This window comes from Epinephelus fuscoguttatus, linkage group LG16, assembly GCF_011397635.1.
Source record: "Epinephelus fuscoguttatus linkage group LG16, E.fuscoguttatus.final_Chr_v1".
Taxonomy (NCBI): Eukaryota; Metazoa; Chordata; class Actinopteri; order Perciformes; family Serranidae; genus Epinephelus; species Epinephelus fuscoguttatus.
The window spans coordinates 36063853-36080137 of NC_064767.1; the positions used below are offsets into that span (position 1 = coordinate 36063853).

Here is a 16285-nt window from a genome sequence, read left to right on the forward strand (position 1 = left end):
AAATGTAATCAGTTCATCCTTGACTCAAAGTGGCTGTTAGTGCCAAATTTGAAGAAATTTCCTAAAGGTGGTCTTGAGATATTGCATTCACAAGAATGAGATGGATGCAAGGTTACAGAGACCCTGACCTTTGACAGGCAAAATCTAATCTGTTCATCCTTGAGTCCAAGTGGATGTTTGAGCCAAATTTGAGAAAATTTCTTAAAAGGTGTTATAATGTATACACAAGAATGAGGCAGACAAGGTCACAGTGACCTCAACCTTTGACCTATGACCACCAAGAACCTATCACTTCATCACTGAGTCCAAGTGGACATTTGTGCCACCTCTGGCCTTGGCTTCGCTGGCTCGGAGGCACAAAAACAGTATTGAAAAAACTGTGAGAGCTGAAGCAGCAGCAGGCTGCTAGGGTAAAAAAAAAAAAAAAAAAAAAATCAAAGACACATTAAACTCCTTCAGTATGAGAGCACAGACAATAACGTCAGTGGCTTTCCTGTCAGACTGGCCACATATGACAGATTTTGTGGGTGTTTGTGTATACTTGTCATGTCAGAATGGTGTTCAGTGACAGTACATATGAATCAGTTTTTAAACAACGATGATTTAAGATTAGCACCAAATACCAATGTCAGAACTCTTCTTCTTCAAATGTTGTGAAATAATGTGAAACCTGAGAAGGTAATTTTGTTACACAGATCCTACCAGCCAAAGCCAGTAGGCTGATGGCCAAGATTCTCCCCAGGTCCCGTAGAACTTTCCGGGCTGTGGCCTTCAGACGCTCAGCCAGCTGCTTGGCTTTGGTTGCTGTGGAAACCTCCTCATCAGGATCACCAGCTAATGACTTTTCTTCATCTTCATCTCCTGATGCCTCTTTGTCCTCTTCTTCCTGCTCCTCATCATCTGTGTTTTCTTCTGTTGGATCATCGTCGAGCTAAAACGGGAAAAGGACAAAAATAAAGTTACAGTTAAGTACAGTATAGTGATACATTAAATTACAATTATGTAGCTTTTCTGCAGATCCAGACAGTGCACGTGCTTTGACTGCACAAGAATGTGTTTCCATGTGGGCTGTGTGCATTAAACACCTTCAAGCTAGTAGTACTTCCTAACTGGTAGAACTCAGAAAAATTCTTAGGACTGAGTTAGTTTCTTAACTGAAAACTGCCATGTGATTATAATATTCAACAACTGAAACAAATGTTCTCATTGCAAAGGGCTGAATCTCACCTATCTCCATGTGTAAGATGTCAGAATGTGGAAAGGATATGACACAACTAAAAAGATATGATGCACAAGGCAACCATATGGTGAAAAACATTCTATAGGAAATTAGAAGCACATTTTAAGAACTTAATGAGACTTCACTTGGGCAATAGATTGGCATTGTTAAAACTGTAAGTGGGTTCATTAAACCTTGATAAGGAGGTGTTCTTGAACAGCAGAGAGAGGCACTTATTGAAAATAATTATAGTGGATCATCTCAGTTTACATTTGTCTGTGAGCTGCATGCTTCCAGTTTGTCCCTATGATGACAGGAGATGCTTCAGCACTTCTGCCACCTGCCTCCTGCTTTAGTATCCAGCAGCCTGCCTTTCAATCATCTTGCCCTGATCTACAATCACATTATGGGCTGCTGGCTGCCTTTCCTAGCCTGCAGCCTCCTGGTCCTCCTCCAGGGTGGTTCTACCAGTCTGTCTTGCTTTCTGGACAACCTGCAGGGTGGCACTGCCTACATTGCTGACCTCCATTACAGTCTTACCTATGTTGCTGACCCTCAGGTCGTTTGCATCTCCATCCAACTGCCCAGCCTCTGGCCCATCTGCCAGAAATCTCCTGCTTCGCCTCCATCTAGCTCTAAGCTATCTGCCTGAGGTATCCCGCTCTGCCTTCCAGGCTGTCCCACTTGAGATCCCCATCTCTGTTCTTCAGTTCCCAGGCAACTTGTCCCTAAACCCCTCCTCCAGACCACACCCCCCCACCTTGCTCAGTGTGACCGGTCTGGTGGGATGTCTATGGGGTGGTGAGGGGGTCCTGTCACAGTCTGTCCCTCTGTCCCTCCCCTCCAGCCACATTCTCTAATCCCAAGGCCCCTTCATTGCCATTTTCCATCCATCCACCAGATGCCCTCTGCCTTTCTGCAAGCCTACATATATACCTTCAAGAAATCACTGAACTTACCCTGCCCACTTTGTCTGCATTTGGGTCGAATTCTGCATATCCTGAGTTGTGAAACTCTCTTACTGCAGGTCTTTTTTGTAGACTTTTGAATACTCTTGATGTAAACAACAGATGATGACAATGATTACTGTCTTAAAAACCTTGATGAAAGTATATAAGTAGAAGCCGTATTCATAGATTAGTTCACTTTTTGATGTAGCTGATCATTGAATGTTATGTGCCAGGTTAGCATGTTATGATTCCTCAACATCTGCACTCTCTTGGACCAAAACATATTTATCCAACACTACTCAAAGAGTTTATTACAATGGCTGCTTTACCAATTTTGCAAATGTTTGCTGTGAGGTTCCACAAGGTAGCCGCCTCAGGCCTCTTCTCTGCTGTTTTTACAAATTTCCTTCCATTTACTTTGGATCCGTGGTTATGTGTGCTGATGATTGTACATTATGTACAAATACTGAAAACAGTCATCTGTTTGCACGATTAAAGGCCACAAAGCAGTGGGCTCCAGTCCCTTTTTTTAATCTTGAAGCTTCGTTCTCCTCAATTTAAGAAGCACCTAATTCAGCTTCATGATGCTGGAGGACAGGCAGAGAAACCTTTTTCAGGTGTATATTATACTACTGTGCTGGTTCTAATGGTGATGTAACTGAGATCTGAGAATGAGGAGCTGGGGGAGGCGCATGATTGGGTATGTAAAGAACATCTAGTGCCAGATTTATCCATATGCTTTTATTGCCTGGGAATACATTCCAAAATGCCAAAAACATCTTAAAGGAAATTGGGCAGGTCTAGCTTGGTAAGAGGAGCTCAGACCAGGAGTTGCAACAGTGCTAAAGTATCTCTGGGTATCGAAGGGAGGGGGGCAACAGGAGATCTGGTTTGGCATCGGCAGAGGTGGCCGACTGATAATCAGCAAGATCTGTTATGGTGTCAGCAAGGGATGACCAACTGGAGGACTGGTAATTCAGGCTGGACATGGGTAGGGATGACCAACTAGGACTTCAGGCTGGTCATGATTTGGCTGGACTGAAAGCTGGTTGCTAGTGGGCTGAGGTGCGGACTAAAGTCTAGCAAGCAAGGGTGCAGACTGAAGGCAAATAGGCCAGGGGGCGGACTGAAGTGAATTTTTGGTCTCACCTCTAGCATTTTTCTTTATTGCAAATGGAAATGTTTACTATGTTTAAATCTAAGAGTGGAAAGTTTTATAGGGCCCCTACTCTTATACACACTGCTTATACTGCAGTACATGTCTTGTTTATGGGAGAGGGCAGCAGCCCAGGGGGGAAACTGTACACTGAACACAGACACAGATTGGACCACTTTTCTTTACTGCATGTTGTCACTCTTCAGCGTTAAAAATTACAGATGCAAGAAGACTAAGGCTATCAGGTTTCATCACATAATTACAACATAGGTCTGACGGAGCATAAAAATAGAAACCCCTCCTCCTAATTGTGCTGTTGCCCACAGTTGTAGATACAAATACACACAGAGTCTATCCCTGTGCACACAGTATGAATAAGTACCAGCAAAACACTTAGGCTGATGATATGAAATGCAGTAACAGGTGGCACAGATCTCATGCAAAGGTCTCATGTTTCTTATTACTGAGACAGGAATATCACAGGAACTCATCGTCCTCCTACAAAACGTGACTTCACTGCTGTGTGTGAAAGTATTCAGTCAGACAAGGGTGAGTAGCATGCTTGGGAAACCCTCTGATTATGACATATGATAACTCATTCAAGAGAGAATCCAAGAATTGATCATTCCTGTTACACATAATAGTTTACAGAAATGCTGTTCACTACAGAAAAAAATATGAAGTTTATAAGCAGCTGTGTCTAGAATTGAAGCTCTAAAAACACACTGTCCACTATATCTCTATTACTGTGCAAAACTAACAGTGCAACATTTAGCAGCTTAAATGTCCAGTGTGTAAGATTTAGAGGGGACAGGGGGTTTGTTCAGGAGGCTTTTACCGGAAGCGTTATTATCCACAGAGGTCTCTTCCTCTCCAATACAAACAGACCAGGTGATTTAAACCAGTAGAAACTGGTAAAACACTGAAAATAGCAGTTTCACATTATAAAGCAGTATTTCTTCAGCATTGTTTGGCATGTCAGAGACTGTCATTAGCCTAGCACCAACTAATCTGCGCTCACACGCTTCTTCTTACAACTTAAGATCCAGATGTTCAGGAGGTTTTTACCAAGAGCTGAATTATCCCCAGAGGTCTTTTCCTCTCCAAAACAAACTGATCCAGTGATTTAACCTGGTAAAAACAATAAATAAAGCAGTTTCACTTAAAAAAAATCCACATTTTTCTGACGTTCTCATCACAGAGTGGCTGCTAAGTATGATGGCAACGTGACAAGTGAATAGCCCTATCTAGAGCTAGTCTTTAGTTTGTCCCTTTTGGGCTACTGTAGAAACATGGCAGTGTAATATGGCAATTGCCATAGTGAGGACCCACTCACTATCTAGGTATAAACAGCTCCTTCTAAGGTAACGGAAATATGATTCTTATTTTGAGGCCCTTAAGAAAATATACTTATTACATTATATTCGATTGTTGCTAATATATCCCCCTAAATCCTACACACTAGACCTTTCAGAGCTATTTTTTTTTTTATCAATTTGAGTTTACTTTGAGTTGGTAGAGATCGAACCAGAGCTAAAAGGAGAGTGGGCACACAAAAGGAGAGTGGACACACAAAAGGAGAGGGGGCACATGTGAACACAAACCCCATTCCTACTGGATGATAACATTGCTTTGTGTCTGCTGGATGTGTAAGTAGGAAATCTGAGCTAAAAAGCTCCATAGAGCTGAAGGGAACTGCAGAGTTGCTAATAACTCTCTGTGGGTTCATCATTAGAAACTAGATATTTCACTTAACACATAGCCATTTTATCCATTATTCATATAAAACTATTGATTGGTGCAGCTTTAAAAGTTGTACCTTGGCTGCTGGTAATGAAATGGCTGTAAAGTCTGAAGTGTTATGCTCCAGTGGCGTCCTAAATGCTGCAGCAATTTTTAGAAAATGTTGGATAGAGTGAACATTGTGACAATTTAACAGTACCATGTGGTCAAAAACACTGGACATGCTAGAGGAAAGTGGATCATCTAAAATCAGGATTCATCCTCAGCAGATCATGAATATACATCGTACATTTAATGAAATCTAATACTTTGTTTCTGCGATACCTTGTCAAGGAGTTGAAGGGAAATTCTATCCTGGCACTCAAAGAAATGTCAGGAGGTTACCAAAATCATTAGCAAGCATCCCAGAGGGACCATAAATATCAAATGGAAATATAGCTTCTGGTTCTTGAGGTATTTTATTACATTTCAGTGGAATTTAACCTTATATGTTTACATGTGACAAAAGAAACTGATGAATTGAGCTTGCTTTGGACCAAACCAGTGACTGACAAACCAGATGACACCACCATTATTAGATCCTGCTGCTAGCAGAGCAAAAACAATGAGAAATGCTTTAATCTCTCATTCGTCTGTTTATCATATCAACATGAAAAACTCTAAAGCCTTGTATTGGAACTTGTACTTTACTCAGATTCCATTGCCTCCTCCTCTTTTTCTGACCTACATCTCTGTACTGTTTGTTGGGGTGGTTGCCGTGGACACGGAAAAGAATGAAAGTGAGAAGGTAAAACGAAGGAGGGACGTGGAAACACACTCAGATCAGACAAGGGGCTATGGTGATGAACTATGTCCATAAAATAATGGGAAAGGATCATGGTAACAATTAGAGCTATATATCTAAGCACTTCCTATAATGAGGGTGTTAAAGAAAGAGATAGACAGCATGTGTATGGCTGTGTTTGAGTGGCAGCTGAATAAGAAGTAAACAAGGTGAGTTTGTTGCTGTCCTACGTGTTTGCAAGACACACTTGTTCACCAAGCCATCTAATTTTACCACTGTAAATGTGTTCACACTGCTTCCAGCTCTCTTAGCGCCTGTATCTGCTGTTCTCAGGTCTGTGACAAACCACAGATGCCAGTTTTCACAGATTCCATCACATGCAACGTCAGGCTAAATGTGCCTGCTCTGGCTTATAGTTTACCAGAGGCCAGTGTTCCCAACATAGAGGCAAATCTCAGAGAGCTGGTAAACACAATGAGGAGCAACACATATTACGTTATCAAAGCTGGACCCTGCTGGGCGCTACTGTTTATTAAATTCAATTCAATTTTATTTATAAAGCCCAATATCACAAATTACAATTTGCCTCAGAGGGCTTTACAACATACGATATCCCTCTGTCCTTAGGACCCTCACAGCGGATAAGGAAAACTCCCCCCAAAAAAACCTTTTACGGGGGGGAAAAAACTGTACTTCAATGTTTTGTGAGACAAAAACACAATATGATCATATCATATAAAGTCCATTAATGAAATGTGATTACTAAGACAATACCAAGTTCACAAAATGTGTGAAGTAACCAGGTACATGTATTAAACTACAGTTTTGATTTACAAGTACATTATTTGAATATATCCATTGTTGAGACTTTCTGCTTTTCCTCTACCACATTTCAGTATTGTACAAATTACTTTTAAATTTCATCTTATTGCCACGGTTTTAAATTAAATACCAGATAAGCTTATCGAATACAACTATCTTTTTTCACTTTACCCCTTTCCTTATCCCTTTCCTATCTTTTTTTCATCAACTGATCGGAGATTATGAAAATCTCCCAAACTGGAGATACAAGGAGTTTAATTAAAGCCCAGACACACCAAACCGACATCAAAGAACTAGTACCAACAAAGGCAACTGTTACGTCTCCTCATGTCGCCTGTGTGTCCGTCAAAAAAGTTGCGCTTGACACACCGCAAAGACTACAGCCGACAGACAACCAGCACATCATTCTGCAGCTGCATGAGAGGGAATAACTCTCTACAGAAGCAGATAGCACTAGTCTGTAGTCATCATTTAAAAAGGGGGAACCCTCAGGACAGATTCAAGACACTAGTTACCCAGCTGGCACATTAACAGCACAACCTGATGCTGAAATGGTAAATGGACCTGCACTTGTAGTGTTTTTCTTGCCATCTGATCACTCAAAGCGTGTTTTACACTACAAGTCACATTCACCCATTCACACACACATTCACACACTGGTGGCTTAGGCTACCATACAAGGAGCCACTCACACACTGATGGTACAGCCATCGGGAGCAATATGGGGTTCAGTGTCTTGCTCAAGGGTTCTTCAAGATGCAGTCTGGAAGAGCCGCAGATCGAACTGTTGATCTTCAGATTAGTGGACGACCTGCTCTACCTCTGAGCCACAGCCGTCCAAAAAGAAAGCATAGTCACTGTGCGCAAGAGAACAATAACAGAACTGCCAATCATTGTGATTTCATTCACTGACAGGCTGAATTGGTTGAAAAAAAGCTGACAAGACCCGACAAGGTTTGACAGCGGCTCAACAAGGGCCAACTAGTGCCAACGGTGTGGGACACACCACAAAAACTAGGGTGACAGAAGCTCACTAACGGCCCAAAATTGACCAACGGTTGACCGTCGGCTTAAGGCGGATTTATACTTGTGCGTCAGCACTATGTACAGCCTACTCCATAGCCTACACATGTGGCCTACGCTGCTGTGAGCATTTATACTTGTGGTGTGTCTGTGTCGCTCTGCAGTTACACCTCCAAAACACTAGTCGGTAGTGGGGTTTCTGTGAAGTGCTATAAAGTGTAGTTGAAATAAAACTCACATTAAACGTGGCTTAATAGGGACACTTTCAATCACAAGTACACAAATCGGCTTAATTAGAACTCTCAGGATTCACAGAGAAAGTGCTTGTCTTTTGCTGGACACATTTCCCCCACATATACAACATGCTAATGTTATTAGTACAAGCCTATGGCATTTTACATTGTATAAATTTGCCTAGCGACTAGCAGAGATTTCCTCTATTCATATGAAGCCAGGATAAATCACATGAGGCCAGGATAAATCATAGCAGTAGCTCAGTCCATAGGGACTTGGGTTGGGAACCAGAGGGTTGCCTGCTCGAGTCCCCGTCCGGACCAAATATGGAGCGTGGACTGGTGGCTGGAGAGGTGCCAGTTCACCTCCTGGGCACTGCCGAGGTGCCCTTGAGCAAGGCACCAAACCCCCCAGCCGCTCGGGGCGTCTGACTAAGGCAGCCCCCTCACTCTGACATCTCTCCACTTTGTGCATGTATAGGTCCTGTTTGTGCATGTGTGTGTCTTTCAGACCTGTGTGTTAATGACAAAAAGAGTGAAAAAATTGAATTTCCCCTCAGGGGGATGAATAAAGTATATAAAATTAAAAAAATAAAATAAAAATATGAAGCTAGGATAAATCACACACAAGACTTAAAATACTATTTTGTGGGGGCTTTATTGTCCTCACAATGTATTGTTTCTTATCTTTGAAATGAAAAAGTAAATAAAAGCTTAGTTTCCACAGAGAGAAATAGTTTTCAGCTTACAAAAATGGATAGGTCTGTGTCACCACGACGTGTAGTTAAATTTCTGGTTAAGTGCATGTCAGCCTATGCCGTACCTTACGGCGATTCAACGCAGAAGTATAAATCCTGCTTTATGTGTCAGGGCCCTTAGGTGGCAAACTAAACTCTACTGTTCTTTCACAATGAATACTACTTTTGCTATAATTGCTCACTTGCCCATGTAGAACTTGTAATAAAATTTGTTTCCACTGTGGTACTAAAAATCTTAATTGAGTAACGGGTGCTATATTGCAGGTCTGTTTTTTTTTTTTTTTCTTTTTTTTTTAAACAGGTAAGTCAAACAACTTAATAGGCACTTTAACTAGTGTGACCTTTTGAACTGAGCTCATACAGTTTTATACAGGGGCAATCATTGTAAAGTCAGTGAGGCTAATTCAACCCAGATCTACATCAACATTCTGTGGACACACACAGAGTTTAACACAGAGCAGTGAAAAGAGAGGACAGCCATATTTATACAGACAGAACAACAGTAGTGGACCTTTATGAGGGATACAAACACTTTGTTTCCGCAAGGACCAACATAGTGGCTGCTAACAGGGCCTGAGAGGCTGCTTGGCTAAAAAGTTAAAACCGTGAGTAATCCAAATGGCACCAAAAAACACTGCAGCAACTTCAGATAAAACAAAAGGTATTTCTGCCTCCATAAACCATTCAAGTCGCAGTTCGATTTACATCCACATCTGTCCACACTGATATGTAACCATGACAGTTGACAATGCTTCAAACGTTGCTGCAAAGAAAAAACATTCTAAACAGTCTAAAATGTGGATGCTTCATACACATCTTTCCCCCAGCAGCACAGAAGATACAATCAGCACAGTTTCAAGGTCGGCAGCCAAGATGAGTGTCACCAATTCAGTATCTGACCAAATGTCTCCCCTTCTGTTCCTGAGATATGACACTGAATAATGGCCAGGAAGTGATTTTGCAGCACATTATCATGTTACAGTGAAGTTGACCTTTGACTTTTGGGATATAAAATGTCATCACTACATCATTTCATCCTATTAGACATTTGCATGAAATTTACCCATAATCAATGTATGAATTCTTGAGTTACAGCCAAAAACAAGTTCTGTCAGGTAACAGGGACCGTTGAACTTCAACCACCAAAATCTCATCAGTTTATTCTTCAGTCCAAGTGGACGCTTGTGTCAAATTACCTTAAGGTGTTCTTGAGATATCGTGTTCACAAGACTGAGACAGATGCAAGGTCACACTGACCTTGACCTTTGACCACCAAAATCTTAACGGTTCATTCTTGAGTTCAAGTGAACATTTGTGCCAAATTTGAGGAAATTCCCTGAAGGCATTCTTGACATAATGCATATGTGAGAATGGGACGGACTAACGGACCAATGAACTGACAACCTGAAACATTATACCGCTGGCCATGGCTATCGCCAGCTCAGAGGCATAAAAAAAAGTCAAAACAGATATATTTCTACTGCTGAGCAACACAAAGAAAACATTCCATAAATCACAGACATAAGCCTAATAGCAATTAGTCTGTTACAGAGTGAATGAAAGAGCTAATTGCCAGTTCTCTATGCTACTATTTAACATGACCTTGTTGTAGGGTAACGCAATAAACAGTGTTAATATAATTTAGGCCTGACTAGAATTTGAAGGTTTGTTTAATTAGTCACTGAGTCCTAAACCAGAGGCCTGTACTACAAAACCATTTCAGCTTACCCAGGATATCTTTTCGTTATTTGGCATGACTAACCCATCACATTGGCCCTCTGGATAATCGGTATTGCAAAGCTGTTTATCAACTAGTTCAGTCAACTCTGGGTTTTCCTATCCAGCCACAAGCACCTCCATGTGATGTAAAAGACGCAGGGTGCTAATTATGATTGACATCATCAGAAGAACCATGAATGAAGTAGGCAACTTCATATATATGAGATGAAATGCTACCAAAAGTGTCTGGGACTGCGAGACAGTAAAATGTCAGTGGTGTGGGTTGTAAACGATACTCTGTAATCTTATAACGGAAAGGTAGAAACATTGGCAATACAATCCAAAAATTCACCGTCAGCCATGACTTAAATTACATGTAGTTATCACCAGGCTATATGTGACATTAGTATAGAGTATTTTTTGCTATTTCGTTAAATTATGATACGGCTACTCTGAATATGTCACATACAGCACTTTAAAGTGATGCCAGACTGTTTCTGCTACTGAAGTTAAAAGTGGAAAAGTAGCCTAGTTAGTGACTGATGAGGTCTATCTGACCCAAATGTTGCAGTTATAATAACGGGAGCCAGTTAACAGTGTGTGGATTATTTTTCCAATAGAATATTATATTTTTTCTCTAGTTCTCGTCACACACGTGTCTCACGTTATTCTGAGCTGCAGTGATGGAATCAGAGAATAAAATAGCCACACTATCACTGCAGACTAAAATAAACTTTGCATAAATTAAAATCCTGCTAAAATCATGTGTTTAGTGTGTAAATGATCTCTCTGTTTGTTAGAAGCTCTGTTTTAAAACCAGTGGAAATAGAGCTCTGAAACTATTAAATGATTCTACTGACTTATAACAATATATAGGCTACTCTTCTTTACATAGGACTCCGAACCTTTGTCCCTGGCTACTTTTTTCTTTAGTGATCTGATGTGGTCAGAGGTTCAGGTGTTGACAGGCTGTGATCTGATACTTTGAATATAACCTGCTCTGGAGCACATTAGCTGTTCAGCATAAGTTACCATGGTGATTTATTCCGACAAAAAGAAACCAGCTTTGTAGTACAGAAAACCCAGCATTAACCCTGAAGTTTTCTTGCTAACTCCAAATCCTGCTTCATAGTACAGTCCTCAGATTGTGTTAGTGCAAATCTGCCTCATAAAACCTAACTGACGTGCATGAGGCTCACTGATTGTAAACCTGATTATCCAGTTACTGTAAACTGCACCTCTACATCATTTATCAAACACTGTGTCAACTTTGATTTTATATCCCAACAACACAGTGATCCTTCAGCTATAATTCTCACTCTCACAAACACACACACATGACTCACCGATGTAATGTTGGCAGCAGCCACCATTTCTCTGTTCCTGACCAGTCTGTTGCAGAGGATGACTGTTATCAAGGAAACCACACACACACCCAGGTCAGGACACAGAAGGCGTAATAAATTCCATGGATCATCCAAGGGAAGCCTACAAGACACACACATGCATATAAAGAAAGGTTAAGGAGGGTCAAACATTGTCCCATCTTCACCTGCTTTTATACACCAGTATGTAGATGCCACTGAAAATATAAAATTCTGATATTTCCTGAAATATTCTACATCTTCCGTCTGTGGAGGCAAACAAAATTAATCTGCTCTTGTCTTACTTGAAATATGTGGCCATCAAAGTTTCACCATAGCAGACCAATGACAGAAGCATGGATAACTGATGTTACATACCTGGACAGTCCTATATGTCTGGTTATGGTGTCCCATTGCGAACAGTTATCACCTATGGCGATGTTGAGAGGTGGATATGTGTATAGTACTGTCTGGAAGCAGATGTGTGCCAGTACAAATAGTAGACTGGTGCAGAACACCGCTCTGATAAAGCGACCTGTGTGACCTGGAAGACAAAAAGAAAAGAGAGAGAGGATGAAGATCTAACCCAAGGAAACAAGTTTAATTATAGTTATAGTTTAATTTATAGTCAAATACAACATAATAAATAATTCCATTGCACATAAATATGGCTTAAAACATACAAAATGAGAGTATTCTGGCATTCTTATACAACCTGTTGTTAAAATATACTATTGTTATTATTATTGGTAGTAGTAGTAGAAGTAGTATCATTTTCATTATTATCATTAGTAGTAGCATTAGTATTATTATTACCTTTTACATTAATTGTATTTTACTAAGAACAAGAGCATGCTAATGATAAATCAACACAAATAAATAACTTAGCTCACAAACAATAATAAAAACTAACAATTTAGGAATAGGATATATGCAAATTTGCTATGAGAACTTGTTGAACATGGTACTAGCGATACAACACATCATTGCTTTTGGTCTTTTTATGGGATTTATGACAGTAATAGAAGATCAAAATTATTCCCCTACAACTGCTTTACAATGATTTGGTCCACGGCCCTTGACACAGGTGAAAGAAGTGACCCATGATCAGATAAGTTTATCAAAACAGCGCAGTGAGGATACAGACATTTCATAAACAACATTCAGTCAACACTCAGCTGACACACTGTGTCGCTGTTAGTGGAGAATCCTACTCTCTCTCTCTCTCTTCCTGGGTGAGCACTGACAAACATTATTGAATTAATACTCTGACACATACTCTTGTTCAGCACATCCTCTGATCTACATACCAACACATCTAGCTCCTTTGCACTTCACAAAACTTTTCACACTTGAATTAAAATAGCAGGTAGGCTTGGAGACACTCACAAATTCCATGTGCCCAAGACCACTTTGCACTGATCACTGCATTAAAATTGTGCCGATTTTGTTATATTACTATAGCACCTATATGTTTGTTATGTTTGCCTGTTCTTCATATGTCAGTGCATGTAGCAAACATAATACCAATTCAGTCCTGAGGGTCACTGCATGATATGATCATATTACAATGATACGATCACATTAACATTGATTTCTGAAAGTATTGAGTTATTTCCCAGCCCTAACCAAAAACTTATCATTCCCAGATGATGAAGATGGGTATCCACAGCAAAATATCAAGTTATTATATCATGAACCAACGTGTTGGTCAAAGGAAGACAATGGCCTGATGGAAGTGTAAATCGATAGCAGATCTCATGGCCATTAGTTGTGGGGACTTGTTTTTGTGAAGAGCATTAGACATGTGGCATATGGCAGTTCTGAGCTTGGTATCATTGCTGCTGAGTCAGTACTGCCATAAGCTACACCAGAGGTTCTCAACCAGGGGTAGGGAGTTCCAGGTGGTCCCCAAAGAAAAGGGATACTAGGTTATTTTCACTGTTTGATTCATTATAGAAGTGAGCCCAGTGTGAGTAAGAGTCACAAGAGTGACTATTCAGATCATCAGTTTCATTTCCTCCACGGTTATTTCCTCAACTGTAACTGACAATTATAGAATTCTGGTATTAATCATATCTGACAAAAAAAAAAAAAAATCTTTTCAGACTGAGGTCCCTGAAGCAAAATCTTATAAAATCGGGGTCCATGACCTAAAGTGTATCAATGAAGGAGTCCTCCACATGAAAACGTTTAAGAGCCAATGAGCTACAGAATGTCAGAGCTGCATTTATTATGTGTTTATCTGTCTGTCTGCAGCTCATCTCACAAACTACTGGACCATTCAGCCTAATATTTTTTATGCACATGTATGACTGTATGCTCAAGGACCTCTATTGGTCACGATGATACAATTCTTGAAAAACCTGTTTTACTGACTGTTTTACATCATCACTGGCTGCTGGCTCCTCACTCCTCTTAACCGGCACATCTGTATTTCACATACAGTGCAGTACAGTTAGCAGGATAACTCAATCTGCTCTGCGCAGCACACTTTGACTCGGTCAAAAATAGATGAGGCATTTTTTTTTTATTAGCTTCTGTGACGCCTCTGAAATGTGCTACAGCACGTGTGCTGAAATTAGAAGAATTGTCTAGAATGTTTGGCATTTTTGCTTGAAAAATGACTTACACGATTAATTGATAATTAGCAGTTGCTGATCATTTTTTCTGTCGTTTGACTAATTAATTAAATGACTAATTGTTTCAGCTCTAACTGCAGAGAATATATGTGAAGCAGTGTTGCCCCAAAGGGGGGCGAGGGGGGCCATGACAACTGCTGGCCCCCCAGTGCCCCGAGGGCGAAAATATTTTTGAGGTCTTTATTACTGTCTTTAGAGGCTGTGGTGCGAAAGTAGTGGCATCTTGTAAAACAAGCCAACCATCTATTGATACCAACCATGCCAGCATAGCTTGTCAGGAAGGAGGCTAAATAAAGCTCCAGTTTTAGGGTACATTTTGGCAAGGGAACAACTGGCATGACCATTTTCAAAGGGGTCCCTTGAACTTCCACCTTGAAATATTCAAGTGAAAATGGGTTCTATAGGTTTGTTCCTAGTAAATGTTCCTTGCAATCAATGTGCTCCTTTAAATCAAAGCTGTATATTTCTCTTTTTGTGGGAAAGGACAACCAGCCTATTTGAAGATCTATAAATTGCCTAACGTATAGATATATAACGCTTTAAAACAGGATTGTTGTGGACCTAAATGTTAACTGTACTGATATTCATCAGTGCACATCAGATAATTGAAAAACATTAACTTCAAAATAAGACACCAAATTATATCACTGTGTGATTCCTTAACTCTCCATATTGACACAGTTTTCAGCTACATACTAAAACAGCATACAATATCAATTCCTGAAATTCAGTTATGGCTTTTGGTTTTGATGTGCCACCCCACAGTTTTCAGTAGCCCCATCGGAACACTCCCATAAAAAATTTTGGGGGCACCACTGACGTGAAGGAGACCAACGATACAGTGTTGATTTCATATACAAAAACTGTAACAAAAAAAATTCGTCAACAACTTGACGACTATGACGAAGACAAAACAAAACATGACAAACTAAAAATGGATCTTGATAATAAACACTATGACGAAATGTACATTGCATTTTCATCAATGAGACAGGACGAAAATGTTAAAAAGAAGATGATAGGAGAACTGAATGATTAATTATTTTATGAACAGTAGTAAAAAAAAATATTTTAAACTAGGAAGCTGAGAATGGCTGTGCATTTTTATTAATGCTGTATGAGCGGTGAGATCAGAATGTCGACTGGCTGTAAACTCCAGTAAATAGTTAGCACCAGGGTGTTTCACTTGCCTGCAAAATACTCACACCGGAGCAGCGTTAGCCATTGGTGAGTTGTGAGCTGTAATTCAGCACTAAATAATGAGCTGTGTGTGTCTGACTGTGGGTGGTGGAAGCGTTGAATGGATTTGTGGAGTTTGTTAGTTGCAGCAGTGGTTGTTAGCAGTTAGCTCCACTTCTTAGCTACTGAATAGCAGCAAAGCAAGCAGCTGCTGGACTGTTAATCCCTAAAGGACTCTGCTCAGATCCGGACTGTCTCAAGAAGATTTAAGGTTTGATCCTGTTTGACAGGCAGGTAGGAGGCTCAGTCACCTGTGAGTGCAGCTGTGTAAGTTAACAGTCTGAACTCGCCACAGTTTTCTCTGACACAGCTACAAGTTTAGTTTTAATCACAGACTCTGCGAGAGGACTCTATCATGATGCAGATTAAGAAAGAATTCAGGCTGAAATAAAGTTATTTTTCTGCTTCTTTACAGTGAGATCAGTAAGTCAGAGTTTACAATGAACTTAGGTACAAATCCTACTTGACTCAGATTAGTTATTTGTAGTCTCAAAGTTTTTGAGACCATAAACAGAGGGACTTTGAACTTTTGAAATGATGATCAGTGAGTGTTTGCTTGTGAATGATCTTTTAAACCTGTCAAAAACTTTGGAAAAATGTAAGCTTGTGTATAAATTATTTTTAGTTGTAGAA

The 16285-nt window shown here is 40.2% G+C and overlaps 1 protein-coding gene across 2 annotated transcripts in view; it reads right to left on the reverse strand.

Moving 5' to 3' along the window:
- The window catches only part of piezo1 (piezo-type mechanosensitive ion channel component 1), a 118315-nt gene that overhangs the window by 56672 nt on the left and 45358 nt on the right, over window positions 1-16285 (reverse strand). For both annotated transcript variants that reach the window (XM_049601152.1, XM_049601151.1), the window contains exons 3-5: window positions 12150-12315; window positions 11754-11895; window positions 703-931 (exon numbers count right to left, since the gene is read on the reverse strand). In XM_049601152.1, the coding sequence (XP_049457109.1) occupies window positions 703-931; window positions 11754-11895; window positions 12150-12315 (537 nt within the window). The remainder of the gene's footprint in view (window positions 1-702; window positions 932-11753; window positions 11896-12149; window positions 12316-16285) is intronic.